Genomic DNA, 15,654 nt, shown 5'->3' with positions numbered 1-15,654 from the left:
GTCAGGCGACCTGGTCGCCTGACAGGTCGCCTGCCATAGAGAAGCTGTGGACCCGTTCTAATAGGAGCGACACAAGTCGCTCCGACTTAGAAAAAGGGTCCGGAGCTTCTTTGGGGCGATCTGGAGCGATCTGCATTGACTTCAATGTTATGAAGTCCGTGCCGGCCGCTCCGAGGTTGCGGGGCGAGCTGCGCGCTGCGACCTGTGAGGTCGCCCCGGCAAGTCGGATCGCCCCAGTGTGAATGGGGTCTTAGGAGGAGACTTCAAAGTGTTGAAACTGAGGTCCAAAGACTAAAAGGTGCAGAGTTTTTCTGTTCCTCATTCAATTTCCCTTCTGTCGGACATCCGTCGTGAGGGTCAGGGGATTCTCAGAGTGGTACTCACAGCCCTAAGTGCTGTGGAGCAGAAAGGGGGACAGCTGTTCTGTGTTTCATGACTTAAGGCTGCTGGATAACTGATTGAAGGCTGATGCAGACACCTGGGCCACAAAATCTGAAGCAGGGTAGCAGCTGGAATAGTAGTTTGCCGGTCTGCAACAAAGCAATGTGCTCAAGATAGCCCCTAGAGTCAGGGTGAGGGTGGAAACCTACTACAGAGGGCTAGACTATGCACAGTTGCTAAAATCACCTTAGCTTACGGAAAGTGACAAACTGTTTTAACGTGGTGAAAGCTAAACAATGGCCCTGACAAACTATTAAGGAGTGTTAAACCCCCCCCTGGGACACACTGCTCCTAACCTAAGGTACTCTCACCACTCACCCCTCTGTACCTGGGGCAGAGGCCTGGTGTCCAGGGACTACCATCAGACTGGACTTACCACACCAGTGTACTTGCTCTTGGGAAGAACCCAACAAATGGTCTATGGAGGGGGTTTTCAGGGATGGAACTACCTGGATGCAGACTGCCACTGCCCTGGGCCTTAGACCTGTAGAGCTAACTGCATTGCTCTGCTGTACGGGTTACAGTGCCAAAGAGAACATTACAGGCCGCTTTGTGTCTTACATGTGGTGGGACCAGGGTACGGTACTCCAAGGCACTGCTAAGGGGTGTCAAACCTGGAAGCTGCGATCATTTTATTTTTTTGTCACAAGTGTTAAAAAAATGACAAAGGGATTTCTGTATGTGAGGAACTAAGCCTGTTCCTCAGTCTTACAGTAATATCAGAATTACAAGCCAGAAACATGCTGTCAGTCATCAATCACCTAAGGACACTTGCAAAAAATTGAGGATTGATGGTTATATGAGCTGTACTAACAACTTTTCCAGTGTTCTCACCTAAAGGTGGCTGAATACAACCTATTGTTCAAAATATAAACATTGACTCCAGAGAAAAAAAATGCTCCCTTGAGGTGGGGCAGCCCACAAAAATGCAAAATGCTAAAATTAAACAGATGGAAAGTACTAACATAAATGTTAGATTTTGCTGGCTAACTGAACACTAATCTCTTTGTGAGTCATGGTGGCATTCAAAAGTCCATCCTGCATCTGCTCATCATCTGCTTTAAAAATAGGGTGCTTGGACATTGGTAGTATTGTGTTAAACCAAAAATGATTCTGATGTGCTAACCATTCTCTATTTTTAGTTAAGGTGTCATATCTGATATACAAGAAAAACAGACTTATTTTTTTATACTCAGACGACTTTCATAAACATCCACATATATTCTGCCAGCATACTGACAACTGCAGAAATTCCTGTTTGGATGGAAAAAGAGAAAGCAGAGCAAACAGATCTAGCACTAGGTACATGGGAGAAGTGTAAGTTAGTAATAAGGAGAATAAACCCCTGCATGACAACATCCAGCAGTCTCTGACCACTGCTCAGTTCAAAGTCAAAAATGGATTCCGACCACATACCAGAAAGGATTTGGACCACATACCAATATCTTTTAAGCCTTTATTTACAAAAGCTCTAAAAACAAATATCCTTTGTTTGCAAACTTTTTTTTTCTTTTTTTTTTATATGCATTAAAAAAGATCACACCGTTACAACAATGTAACTTATCTGGAAAGAAAAAAAATCAAGTTATTACAAAGTATAAAGGTAAGTAGTTGTGAATGACAACTTTCCATGTATTTTACAGAGGTCAACAGTGTGTGGATAAAAACACACATGTAATTTTGTAGGGAAATAAGAATGCATCATTAACCCACTCGAAAAGAAAATATAATGACAGCATTGAATGGGAGGGCCATGAAAGATAATTCCACATCTTCTCTGACAATATAAAAAATATATATTGAAAAGATACTGTCAAAAGGAACGAAAGCATCAACAAGACCTGCAATGCTGATCAGTCACCCTGGGGAGAGGTGAATGCTGGAACTTTTGAGGTTGTCTATTCACCTTCTTCCATAAGGCTAACAATGGACTGAGTAACATCATAGTCCGTATAATTCGTCAACAGCTGATATGCTGATCAATGCCCATCCACAAACAATTTTAGTTTTTTGTTGTTGCAACAAATATATACATTGCTGTAGCAATACAAAAGGTGTATTGTATTTTCCCCATCAAATCCACTGCAGTTAAAGTTTTGTTTTTACTTGCTGAACGGTTCGATTGTACTTTTTCTGAGTATTTCTATCAGGCCATATATTTTTTTCCAGCGATTCATTTTGGAGATCCAAAATTAAGCTCCTAATAAATATAATTTCATAAAAATAAAAATGGTGACTGTAAACACGAATTTAGGGATAAAAGTTGAGTGTTGAGATTCATACAAGTGCAAGAAAAAAAATGGGAGAGGTTGGATTTTTTTTGCTTGAGAAAGCTAGCAGCTTTACATTCAGCTGTCAACCTGAAGGGAGATTCATCTCATGTTTTAGTTTTATGCACTGGTTCCTCATTTGCACTATACATAAACATTTTAGAGCGTTTAATAATGCACCTAATTACGCCCTTCTGATTGTTCCAAAGTTACTCCATAAGACTGGTAGCGAGGGTGCACAAAAATCTAAAGATGTGAAAAGCTGGTAAATTGACATCAAAAGATAAACAAGACCTGCAATGCCCTTCGGCCACCTTAAGCAAAAAGGTGGAAAAATGGTCACCTGACATCTATTACACTGCCTGGAAGTGCTACGAAGATGTTCAGATGGTTGTACCACCCTCAACCCCAAAGGGTAAGATTACCACCTTCATAAAAACTTCTGAAGAAACATCTGGGGCAGGCAGTGGGATAATGATGGCTATGGATCTAATTAAATTAAGCAACCAAGCTGTTTCAGGGCTAGGTGGGTCTGTATGAGTTCAAAAGAGGATAGGAAATACTGTAAATGCTGTTGAGAGATGAGTCAGATGTCCAACCAATGTGCCCAGAGATAAAACATGGAGAAAGGAATAGAACTTGGCAATGAAAAGTGCTAGATGTCCTTTGGAGGTCATGATTGCTTGTTGGCTTCCTCTTCATAAGCATTTCCTGTGCCATTCTGAACATACGATGATCCAGATCCTAGGCCATACAAGTGACCACAATATTTTGCATCATCTATATGATCTTCAAAGAACATCTGGAGGAAAAATTTATAACAACATTTTGATGAATAAGTCCAGAAAATGATTAAACTGCTATGTTAAAATATTATTGCTAATTGTTTTCACTTTGACAGCCTAAATGTAGACCTGAACCAAAAACGTAAAGCTTTACCATGTTATAGGGAACATTTAAAATGTCAATTGTGCCCAAGCAATACCCTGACCAAAAAAAAAACACCTTTGTCCTGAATTCTTCCTAAAATATAGCAGTGCACATTCCGTGTACATTTGCAGTGTAAGACCATTTGGACAAATTCCTGGTTGCCAGGTCGCAACTGTGACATAATATAAAAACTGTATGGTGACCAGGTCATCAAGCTATTGCCATTGGAGAGGCGAGTGCTGAAATGCTGGGACTATTAGGGTAAAGCAGTTGGGAATAGCCTTCCCCTACTTGTCTCTTAAGCTGGCCATAGACTGTTTGAATCTTGGCCGGTTCAGCAAGGACTGGCAGAGATTAGAACCACGTATGGGCAAACTGAATGTACTGTACTCAAGTCGATTTACTTGGGTACAACCAGCCTGTTGGATAATACATGAGATTGTCAGCGGCTATTATAGCCGTTATCAGTAATCACTGTGTTCTCCTGGTGGGGACGGCTCCCCCTGCTGGAAGAACATAATGGCTCTGTGGGAGGGATTCTCCCATCAACACTGAATGTAGTTGATGGGGAAAATCGAGTGAATTGATGAACTCCATCTATGGCCGGCTTTAGAAACAGCTTCTTTTATATATATTTTCATATGGAAACACTAGATCGGGCCACAAACTGGGGGGGGGGGGGTACATTGTTTTGAATAGAAATCCGTTTTACATTTTAAAACTCACCTTCCCCTGCGATCCCCAGCCGCCCCCCACTTGTCTTCCAGTTCCGTTCTCTGCGAGCATTGCAACGCAGGGGGGTGGAACCGGCGGCAAATTCAAAAGTGTAAATACACTAAATGACATGAAACAAAGCTATGATCCTAACCGATTACACTGTATTATACCATTTTACCACAGGATTTCACCTGGTGACTTTTCCAGTGCCCTGCCTGTGCTTTTCCAGTTCTTTGTGCCTGGAAAATAGAGAATGACCATGGTGTCCAAAAAGCATTATTTTTGCGCAAAAGCGCTTTTGGACGAACTGGAAAATGGCGACAGCAAAACTGAGTTACTTGAAGAACTGAGCGATAGCGATTCGTGGGAAAATTCGTCATCAGGTACGGAAAGCGACGACATCGACGATTCTGATGTCTCTTTCTGGCACAAAGCTCCATTGGAAATTGTGAAGAATCATTTGATATACTTCCCAAATTCCACAAGCTTTGTGCCAGAAAGAGACATCAGAATCGTCGCTGTCGTCACTTTCCGTACCTGATGACGAATTTTCCCACTAATCGCTATCGCTTAGTTCTTCAAGTAACTCAGTTTCGCTGTCCCTGTTCTTCAGTTTGTCTAAAAGCGCTTTTGCGCAAAAAAAAACGCTTTTTGGATGCCATGGTCATTCAAAATTTTCCAGGCACAAAGCACTGGAAAGGCACAGCCAGGGCACTGGAAAAGTCACCAGGTGCAATCCTGTGCTGAAATAGCATGATACAGTGTAATCCGTTAGGATCACAACTTTGTATCATGTCATTTAGGGTTTTTACACTTTTGAATTTGCCGCCGGTTCCACCCCCCTGCGTCGCAACGCTCACAGGGAGGGAACCAGAAGACAGGTGCCGGCAATCGGCCGTGCACAGAGCGGGGAGAGACTGTGAGGAGGACGGGGAGGACGGCGGGGGACCGCAGGGAAGGTGAGTAACGTTTTGGGGTAATCCCGAGTGTGGCTCGGGGTTACCGCTTTTGGTACTAAAAGTGAACCCCAAGCTACACTCGGGAATACTACCAGGGAGGTTAAAGAAGAGATCTCTCACTTCTGCCGTACACAGCTGGACTTGGCTCAGGATTTCCCACGGAGCATGTTATATGTTATTTTATGGTATTGGAAAGGGCCGGTTCACACTAGCCTGCATGGTAAAATGCACGGTTTCACTGTGTGGTAGCCATCAGTACAATATCTGTCAGGGAGTCAAACGGTTTACTTTTTTCTTGTTAACATTGTATGACTCACATGAAGGGAGACTTCATTCATGTCTCCGCACAGCAGTGTGCTGCTATTCAGTGTGCTGTAGAGGAATGCAGCATGCCTGTATTTTTATGCACTGCACAACATATCACACAACAGTGTTGTGCTGTGAACTGAGCAGATAGCAAGCAATTGTTTTCTATGTGTCCTAGCAGTAAACTGCCCTGAGCCAGTACAGAAAAATGCTAGTGTAAATAAGGGGGACTGTTTATTTGTATGCAAGATTACATCATGCTGGGACTTTTCATCTTCAGCTGCATCTCATTTGACTTATTATTCTTTATTTTGTTGCACCTTGCCTGATTTTGCCTCAATATATTTCTTAGTCTTCCTCTGTTTTTTTAAAGCTTTTGATCAGTTTCACACATTTGCAGTGCATTAACACAATGCACTTTCAAGGCTCACCACAACGCACTATGGTGCTATATAATGTGGTGTTGTGCGCTATAATACACTTGTTGTATTAGGTACAAGGTGTGTTTGGGTGCCATAAGAATTCCTGCTATGCAAATAAGTAAACCCAGCCATAATGCTGTTATTCTTTAAAGTAATAATCTATATCATAATAAAGTAATAGTTCTGTATATTTATAGTTCATTTAATTGATAAAATAAAGTCTGTTCATAATTAACAGAACAAACGTTTTTCTTTTAACTGTTGCCTAAATTGATTGTAAAGTCTTGTTAAAAAAACAAAAAAAACAAAAACATATTATACTTACCTGCCCTATTCTCGGGTCCCTCTTCTCTCCTGGCCCTCCCTCCTGTTGAGTAACCCCACAGCAAGCAGCTTGCTATGGCGGCACCCAAGCCGAGTCACAGCTCCATGTGTCCATTTAGAAACGGAGCCGCTACCCGACCCTGCCATCTCTGTCTCCTGATTGGTTGAATAATTTTGATTGACAGCAGTGGGAGCCAATCGTTGCTGTCTAAGCCAATGAGGAGGGGAGTCCTAGGCAGTCCTAGGCAGCTGAGAAACTCCTGCAACATCGCTGGATAAAGATGGGCTTGGGTAAGTATTAGAGGGGCTGAGGGGGGCTACTGCACACAGAAGGTTTTTTTCTTTTATTGCAGAGAATGCATTAGGATAAAAAAAACCTTCTGCCTTTACAATCCCTTTAACTATTTATTTCAGGTACTTATATAGCACTGTCAATTTACGCAGCGCTTTACATATACATTGCACATTCACATCAGTCCCTGCCCTCAAGGAGCTTACAATCTAAGGTCCTTAACTCACATTCATACATACATAGTAGGGCCAATTTTTTTTTTTTATATTTTTTAATACATGATCCAATTAACCTATCAGCATGTCTTTGGAGTGTGGGAGGAAACGGGAGTACCCGGAGGAAACCCACACAGGCACAAGAAGAACATGCAAACTCCAGGCAGGTAGTGTCGTGGTTGGGATTTAAACCAGCGACCCTCTTGCTGCTAGGTGAAAGTGCTAACCACTACACCACTGTGCCGCCTATATATCTTTCAGCTGCCTATATAGTCATATTCAAATAGTATAGTGCTATCTACTAATCTGGGTAAGATTTGACCAGAAGGGGAGTAATGGCACCATGAATCATTCAGACCTAATTTTTTACCATGTTTCTGGCTCTGGGTGCTGTAGTTGGGTGATTAGGCAGGCTCATAGGTTGCAGCTCATCAGTGTTGCACTCTTTTAAAATCTGCTAGAAGATAGTCTGGCTATTAAAAGGACAAGGGCTGAACTGAATTAAAAACCGGCCGTTAGACTTACCGGTAACAGTGTTTCTACGAACCTTCCAGGATGGCAAACATATGAGAGATAGGTTCCTCCCTACAGGAAACACAATCAGTTCACAGCTTATTAAAATGCCCCACCCTTCCCCTTATCCCTCAGTTGTAAAAAAGTAGCTTCCACAACCAATTCACAAGGGATGTACAATCACTTAGGTACTTACCACCTATATTATACATTCTTACCACACCCTTTTAACAGGGCGAGAAGTAGGCCTGCCGTCCTATTAGGTTAGTAGAAACACCGTTACCTGCAAGTCTAACGTCCGGTTTTCTCCTCTCACCTTACAGGATGGCAAACATATGAGAGGATAATAGAGTAACCATAGGCCTACCTTAGGGTGGGACCACTGCCTGCAGTACCTTTCGGCAAAATGCTAGGTCTTGCTGAGACAGCACCTCCACTTGGTAGTGCTTCAGAAACGTGTCATGGCTGGACCAGGTGGCTGCATTGCGGATCTGTTCCCAGCAAGCTCCAGCTTTTTCGGCCAAGGATGTTGCCAGGGCTCTTGTTGAATGTGCTTTCAGCTTTGCTAGAGCAGGAACACCTGAAACCTCAGACATGGCAATGGCTTGTCTAATCCACCTAGAGACTGAAGGTTTTGAAGCCTGCAGTCCTTTTCTTGGTCCAGGGTAGAGGATCAGAAGAGGATTAGATCTCAAACTCCCTGGTCCTCTCTAAATAAGTGAGGAGGCCCCTCCTCATATCTAAACAGTGAGATTTCATTTATTTTTAATTCTTCGGATTACCACAAAAGGATAATAAAATTATTTCCTGCTTCCTGTGAAAGGAAGATGCCACCTTGGGCAGATATAAGGGATCTGGCCTGAGAATAATCCTATCTGGGAAGATCAACATAAATGGTTCTTTAATAAAAAGACCTTGTAAATCTCCTACTCTCCTGGCTGTAGTGACAGCTAACAGTAGTTCGATATCAGTTTTTGCTGATGACACAAAATTAGGCAGGGCAATAACTGCACAGCAAGAAGCAGATATCCTACAGAATGACCTGGACAAAATAACGGAGTGGGCAACGACTTGGCAAATGAGGTTTAACGTGGAGAAGTGTAAGGTGCACTTGGGGACTAGAAACATAAAAGCACAATACACGTTAGGAGGGGAACCCTTGGGGGAATCAAAAATGGAGAAGGATCTGGGAGTCTTGGTTGATGATAGACTAGGCAACAGCATGCAATGTCAAGCGGCGGCTACCAAGGCTAGCAGAATATTAGCATGCATAAAGAAAGGGATGTTTTCCAGAGATAAGACTATAATCCTTCCACTTTATAAAACTCTGGGCCAACCTCATCTGGAGTATTCTGTCCAGTTCTGGTCGCCAGTCCTCAGAAGAGATGTGTTGGAGCTGGAGATAGTACAGAGAAGGGCAACTAAATTAATTAGGGGATTGGAGGACCTTGATTATGAAGAGCGTCTCCAATCACTTGATTTATTCTCCCTGGAGAAGAGACGCCTGAGGGGGGACATGATAGCAATTTTTAAATATCTCAATGGGGATCTCAGCTTAGAAAAAAAGCTGTTCAGTCGAAGGGATTGCATGAGGACTCGGGGGCACACAATGCGATTAGAGGAGAAGCGTTTTAACCTCAGGCAACGTGGGGGGTTCTTTACTGTTAGGGCTACAAGACTGTGGAATTCTCTACCACAAGAAGTGGTTTCTGCGGGTAGTATGGTGGCTTTCAAAAGACTATTAGATGTACATCTCAAGGATCAGAACATTCAGGGGTATGTGAGATGATTACAGCCACACACACCTACACAGGTTGAACTGGATGGACTATTGTCTTTATTCAATCTCACCAACTATGTAACTATGTAACAGGAAGGCAAGTTTTAGGGACAAAAACTTAATGGGAACCTCTTCTATGGGTTAAAAAGGGTTTCCAGAGAACACCTCTAGAACCCTATATACGTTAAGTGAGAGATGTTGGCTCACATTACCAGCCAGTCACATCCACATCCCTAGATAATTGGGAAAAGTAAATAAAATTAGTCAGGGGTAGTCTCGGTAATAACCCAGATCAGAGAACTGGAGGGATACCAGACTTCCACCTTGCTAAATATTTGGCATTTTCAAGGGTTTTGATATGGTCTGTAAGGCTATAGAGAAATAGAAAACTGCATTTGTATAAAAATAGAACAGCTTTATTTGAAGTGCAAAAACATACATTTTAAAAGACGTAATTGACAAAGAATTACATGTCCAAACATTGTTCGAAAGATAGGCAGTAGTACAGATCACAGAGGTCCTACATGTTTCGTCGAGGTAGAAGTCCTCATATAATGGCTTCTTCAGGGACCAAATGCTTGTAATCATATTACTGATTCTAGATGGTAAAACATGTAAGTCATTACAGAAACACAAAGGGTACAGGAGAGTCATATGTACAAACAGACACTGTTAAGTACAACAAAAATAACCCCCATATGATAGCCAGTGTTCCTACTCCTAGACCTAAATATAGTGCTTGCCATTTCATAAACAATGTGACATCTGCTGAAAGAGATGGCAACCCATGGTGTAAAGGCACGGCCTGGATGCTGACCCGGTGAAAGCCAGATGGTAAGGTCTGGCAAAAACCGGGGTACCCAAAGATGGTGGGAACTGGACCGGGCTACAGTCCGCAGGTGGAGAAAGTAAGTCCAGGGGATAAGGGAATAAATTTGCCTATAAAATACAAAGAGAGAATGGGGGCAAAATATGCACCCTGATCAATGGGCGTTGCTGTAATCATTTTGGCACTCAGAGAAAAGGGGGTGTAATCCATCACCGGGAAAAAGGAGACATATAATATAGTATCCTCACCAGCAAGTGGAAAGGAAAACAAAGGTGGTCTATAGAAGCAATCAGTTAGTGAAAAGAACATAAGGAGGCGGAAAACATACCCCCCAAAGTAATAATCACCGCCGAAACACACGATACATAAAAAAGTCCAAAAGATCTCAAACCGGCATGGAACCAGTACTATTAAGTGAGTGCTTACAGCAGAGTGCCAAACATATTATAAATAACCAACATGCATAGGGTATGGTAAGTATTATTGATTGCAAGTGCAAGGTCAAACAATCAACTCACCAATAGTAGAAAAAACGTTCCTCAAATTAAATTTGGAGCTTCCTATCCCTTGGTTCGGCGTGCAGAGGGAGCCATGTCTGGCTTCCTGCTCCGCCACGTACCTATATGTAGGCCGATCCCACCGGAAGGGACACGGCCCTAAACCGGCCTCCGAATGTCACTTCCGGTGTGGGCGCCATCTTGCGGATCGTAACCAGCGTGGACCGCAAACAAAGTGGCAACAGGTCCGCCCAGGTGAGTAGGCGGACTCGGGAAACTAAGGAGATACAGATGCACAACGAAAAGGGGTATCGCAGAGGCCTATGCAAAAAGACCCACTATGGGAGAAAGCACAATCAGCACGATGTCTTACATAATGCACAGTTTACAACTTATAAAATCAAATTCTAAACATTCATCAGAACAAAACAGAACATCAAAATATATTTGTATATTATACATCAGAATAATAAATCTTTATTGTGTAACACCTAAAATGCACCTGCATATTCAAAAATATACGGATGGTACCTGAGGATAAACAAGGGAGGGAACACAGGAAGGGAAAAAGGGGAGGGAAGGGGAAGAGACACAGAAAAAGAATATTGGAAAGTAAATGAAGACCAGCCTATTCCAAGAATGGCAAGGAAAAGGCTGTGTTCAAGCCACGTAATTGTGTAGCTTGTAACTGATAGATCCACTTGGTTTCACATTTTAAAATGGAATTGTCAAAATTGCCACCCCTAGGGTTCTGCTTGATGGTTTCCAGCACTGAAAATTGGATAGTAAAGGAGTCAAAGCCGTGGTTGAGACCCACATGTTTGCAGATGGGGGTGTATACAAGGCCAGCATCGATGTAATATAGGTGGTCATGTATACAGCGAGAGAAGGCCCTTTTGGTCTTGCCAACATAAAAGGACCCACAGACACAGCTGGCCAGGTATACAACACCCTCCGTGCGGCAGGTAGCATAAAAGCGGGGTTTAAGAACTCCTCCACGTGGGAGGGGAAGTGAATTTCCCTCCCTAACCCAAGGACACTGTGCACAATTACCGCAATGATATGGGCCAAAACCACCAGTCGCACCTTCCAAAGTCTCTTCATGCCCCTGGTAGTGACTGTGAACCAGTTTGTCTCTGAGGGATGGGGCTCTACGATATACAATCTCGGGTGCCTGACGAATATATTTTGATAGAATCGTATCATCAGTAAGAAAATGCCAGTTCCGGTCAAGTACACCTCGGATCAACTGATGATGGGAGTTATACTTTGTGATAATTTTGGTGCTATTATTGGATTTTCTGTCCCTTGAGCCGAAAATAAGATTGTCTCTCGACTGAACAATGGTTCTATTATGTGCCCTTTTTAAGGTCTTTCTACTATAGCCTCATGCCAATAACTGTAGTTGTAAGGCCTTGGCTTCCCGTTTAAAATCACTGTCCATGTCGCAATTGCACCGGATCCTGAGATATTGGGAATAAGGAATACTCCACACAAGTGAACGTGGATGGCCACTTGTGGAGTGAAGGAGGGTATTCCCCGCTGATACCTTACGGTACAAGAAGGTATGTAATGTACCCCATCCTCATTGATAAATAAAACGTACCAATGGAGGTAGTGGGGACACATCACATAATGAAGATAAACACAGTAAGAAACGAGCTTTCTCACCACAATCTACTCCGACCACTACAACAGCTATTAATTTGAGCACACATACACCATCGTCCGGTCAGGACAATAGATCCACACTCACCATTCCATGGCAATTGGGAGCCATCCCCAAAGGAGGAAGAGGACATTTTGAGCCCCCTCCCAGGGATCTCCCTTTGGGGCCCCCTTTGGGGACTCCACTCCCCCATTCTCACATGGAAGAAAAGAGACTGGGCACACTCGACCCATACATTATCAAACACCCTGCACTGTCACAACAATAGGAATCCCCAACAATATCACTCAGTATGCGGCACAGACACTTTCGAATGAATTATCTACTTCAATTACAATGTCAACAAGTTCTATCCTTGCTAACCAAGATGCTAGCTCAGATATGGAGGAACAGTCTCAACCTGGTCCAACTCCACTAGATATTATCAATATATCATCCTATCAGCTATCCAAAGAGAGATGGAAACACTTCAACTAGGTTTAAGTCTTTGCCCCCTTCAACTTGAACAAATTTGAATTAGTTAAAGATATTCATCTCTTCACTAGAAATCTCACCTTTAAGTACATTTTCGATAAGGAAAGAGGGTCAGTCACCACACTCGACGAAGACCTTTACAGAGGGTTCAAAGCCCAGGACTTCCGTGCCCTAAAAATACTCATCCAATTACTAGATGAAAATGAAACCGCTTCTGGAGATCGTGGATCAGATTCCTCATCGTCAGATGATGAGAGTGAAGATGATAAGCCAGCCTCCAGAAGATTCAAGGACAAATTTACCAAATTTACCAAGCTCCAAACGTGCCCAGCAATATGGGCTTTCCTAAAACAAACTATCAGGGATATAGAGAATCTCAGATTACCCATCGAGAGATTCCCTAATCTCTCGTCCTCACAGAGACTGGCCTTAGACGGACTGATCCATACCGACCACGTTGTCATCAAACCCTCTGACAAGGATGGCAACGTGGTTGTTAAGGATGGCAACGTGGTTGTTATGGACAGGCACCAATACGAGGATATGTGTTTGAAAATCTTATCTAATCGCAAGTTGTATGTACCAGTCTCTCAGGCTGCTATTGATCAATTTGGGATACGCTTTAAGTCTATATTTTTGATCAGGATCTATATAATTTCCTATATGTAAAATTGCCCATCTTCCCAACATTTTATTCACTCCCCAAGGTGCACAAATGCCTTGATAAGCCACCAGGTCACCCGATTGTCTCGGGTATGGGCTCCCACACTGAACCAGCTAGTCAATTTGTGGATGACCAGCTTCGTCCGCATGTGGTTAGACTGCCATCGTATCTTAAAGATACATTGGAGCTCCTTAGAGTTGTGGAAGGTCTCACTGTACCGGAAGGTTCATTACTAGTTGCCATGGACATTGAGGCGCTCTATTCGAGCACACCTCATTCTAAAAGGGGTTGAGGTGATTTCTATGTTCCTTAGAGAACAAGTACAGACTAAATGGCCCATGGCAGATTTTGTTATCCAGCTCCTGGACCATATACTCCGCTCCAAAATTTTCACGTTTGGCGGCGTCACCTACCTCCAGGTACAGGGGGTGGCGATGGGGACATCTTGTGCCCCATCGTACGCCAACCTGTACCTGGGGGGGTATGGGAAAGGGAGCTGTTTTCAGACGATGGTGCTTCAATGTATCTGCGCCACCTTGCTTTGTGACGCAGATACATCGATGACGTACTCATCGTCTGGACAGGTACCTCGACTGAGCTGCTTGCCTTTGTGGAATATATATCAGGCAACAACTACAATTTAAAATTCACTGTCCAATACGATGCCAACAGTATTCCTTTTTTGGATACCTTGGTATTTATCAATGAGGATGGTACATTACATACCTCCCTGTACCGTAAGGTAACAGCGGGGAATACCATCCTTCACTCCACAAGTGGCCATCCACGTCCACTTGTGAGGAGTATTCCTTATTCCCAATATCTCAGGATCCGGCACGATTGCGCCATGGACAGTGATTTTAAACGGGAAGCCAAGGATTTAAAACTACGGTTATTGGCACGAGGCTATAGTAGATAGACCTTAAAAAAGGCATATAATAGAACCATTGTTTAGTCGAGAGACAATCTTATTTTCGTCTCAAGGGCCAAAAAATCGAATAGTACCACCAAAATTATCACAAAGTACAACTCCCATTATCAGTTGATCCGAGGTGTACTTGACAGAAACTGACATTTTCTTACTGATAAGATTCTATCAAAATATATTCGTCAGTCACCCGAGATAATATATCGTAGAGCCCCATCCCTCAGAGACAAACTGGTTCACAGTCACTACCAGGGGCATGAAGAGACTTTGGAAGGTGCGACTGGTGGTTTTGGCCCATATCGTTGCGGTAATTGTGCACAGTGTCCTTGGGATAGGGAGGGAAATTCACTTCCCCTCCCACGTTCAGGAGTTCTTAAACCCCGCTTTTATGCTACCTGCCGCACGGAGAGTGTTGTATACCTGGCCAGCTGTGTCTGTGGGTCCTTTTATATTGGTAAGACCAAAAGGGCCTTCTCTTGCCGTATACATGACCACCTATATTACATCGACGCTGGCCTTGTATACACCCCCATCTGCAAACATGTGAGTCTCAACCACGGCTTTGACCCCTATACTATCCAATTTTCAGTGTTGGAAACCATCAAGCAGAACCCTAAGGGTGGAAATTTTGACAATTCCATTTAAAAATGTGAAACCAAGTGGATCTATCAATTACAAGCTACACAATCCTCTGGCTTGAACACAGCCTTATCCTTTAAACCATTCTTGGAATAGGCTGGTCTTCATTTACTTTCCAATATTCTTTTTCTGTGTCTCTTCCCCTTCCCTCCCCTTTTTCCCTTCCTGTGTTCCCTCCCTTGTTTATCCTCAGGTACCATCTGTATATTTTTGAATATGCAGGTGCGTTTTAGGTGTTACACAATAAAGATTTATTATTCTGATGTATAATATACAAATATATTTTGATGTTCTGTTTTGTTCTGATGAATGTTTAGGATTTTATTTTTTATAAGTTGTAAACTGTGCATTATGTAAGACATCGTGCTGCCTTTCTCCCATGGTGGGAATTTTGGCATAGGCCTCTGCGATACCCCTTTTCGGTGTGCACTCGGGCGCCAAGCTGGGGGAGGGAGAGGCTTTTTCATCTGTATCTCCTTGGATAACTGAGTCCGCCTACTCACCTGGGCGGACATTTGTGCGGTTCGCTCCTAGCGTGTGGCCGCTTTGTTTGCAGTCCACACTGGTTACGATCCGCAAGATGGCGCCCGCCCCAGAAGTGACATTCGGAGGCCGGCTTAGGGCTGCGTCACTTCCGGTGGGATCGGCCTACATATAGGTCCGTGGCGGAGCAGGAAGCCGGAACATGGCTCCCTCTGCACGCCGGACCAAGGGATAGGAAGCTCCAAATTTAATTTGAGGAACGTTATTTTTTTTTCTACTATTGGTGAGTTGATTGTTTGACA

General features: G+C 43.2%; 1 protein-coding gene across 3 annotated transcripts in view; it reads right to left on the bottom strand.

Moving 5' to 3' along the window:
* Positions 1 to 1,883: 1,883 nt before the first annotated feature.
* CNOT7 (CCR4-NOT transcription complex subunit 7) overlaps positions 1,884 to 15,654 on the bottom strand; it is a 102,276-nt gene continuing 88,505 nt past the window's right edge. For all 3 annotated transcript variants that reach the window (XM_082243048.1, XM_082243049.1, XM_082243050.1), the window contains one exon: positions 1,884 to 3,513. In XM_082243048.1, coding sequence (XP_082099174.1) covers positions 3,385 to 3,513 — 129 coding nt within the window. In that variant the 3' untranslated portion in view covers positions 1,884 to 3,384. The remainder of the gene's footprint in view (positions 3,514 to 15,654) is intronic.

This window comes from Pelophylax lessonae, assembly GCF_965119305.1.
Source record: "Pelophylax lessonae genome assembly, chromosome: 1".
NCBI lineage: Eukaryota > Metazoa > Chordata > Amphibia > Anura > Ranidae > Pelophylax > Pelophylax lessonae.
This window is presented reverse-complemented; position numbering and strand designations above follow the sequence as displayed.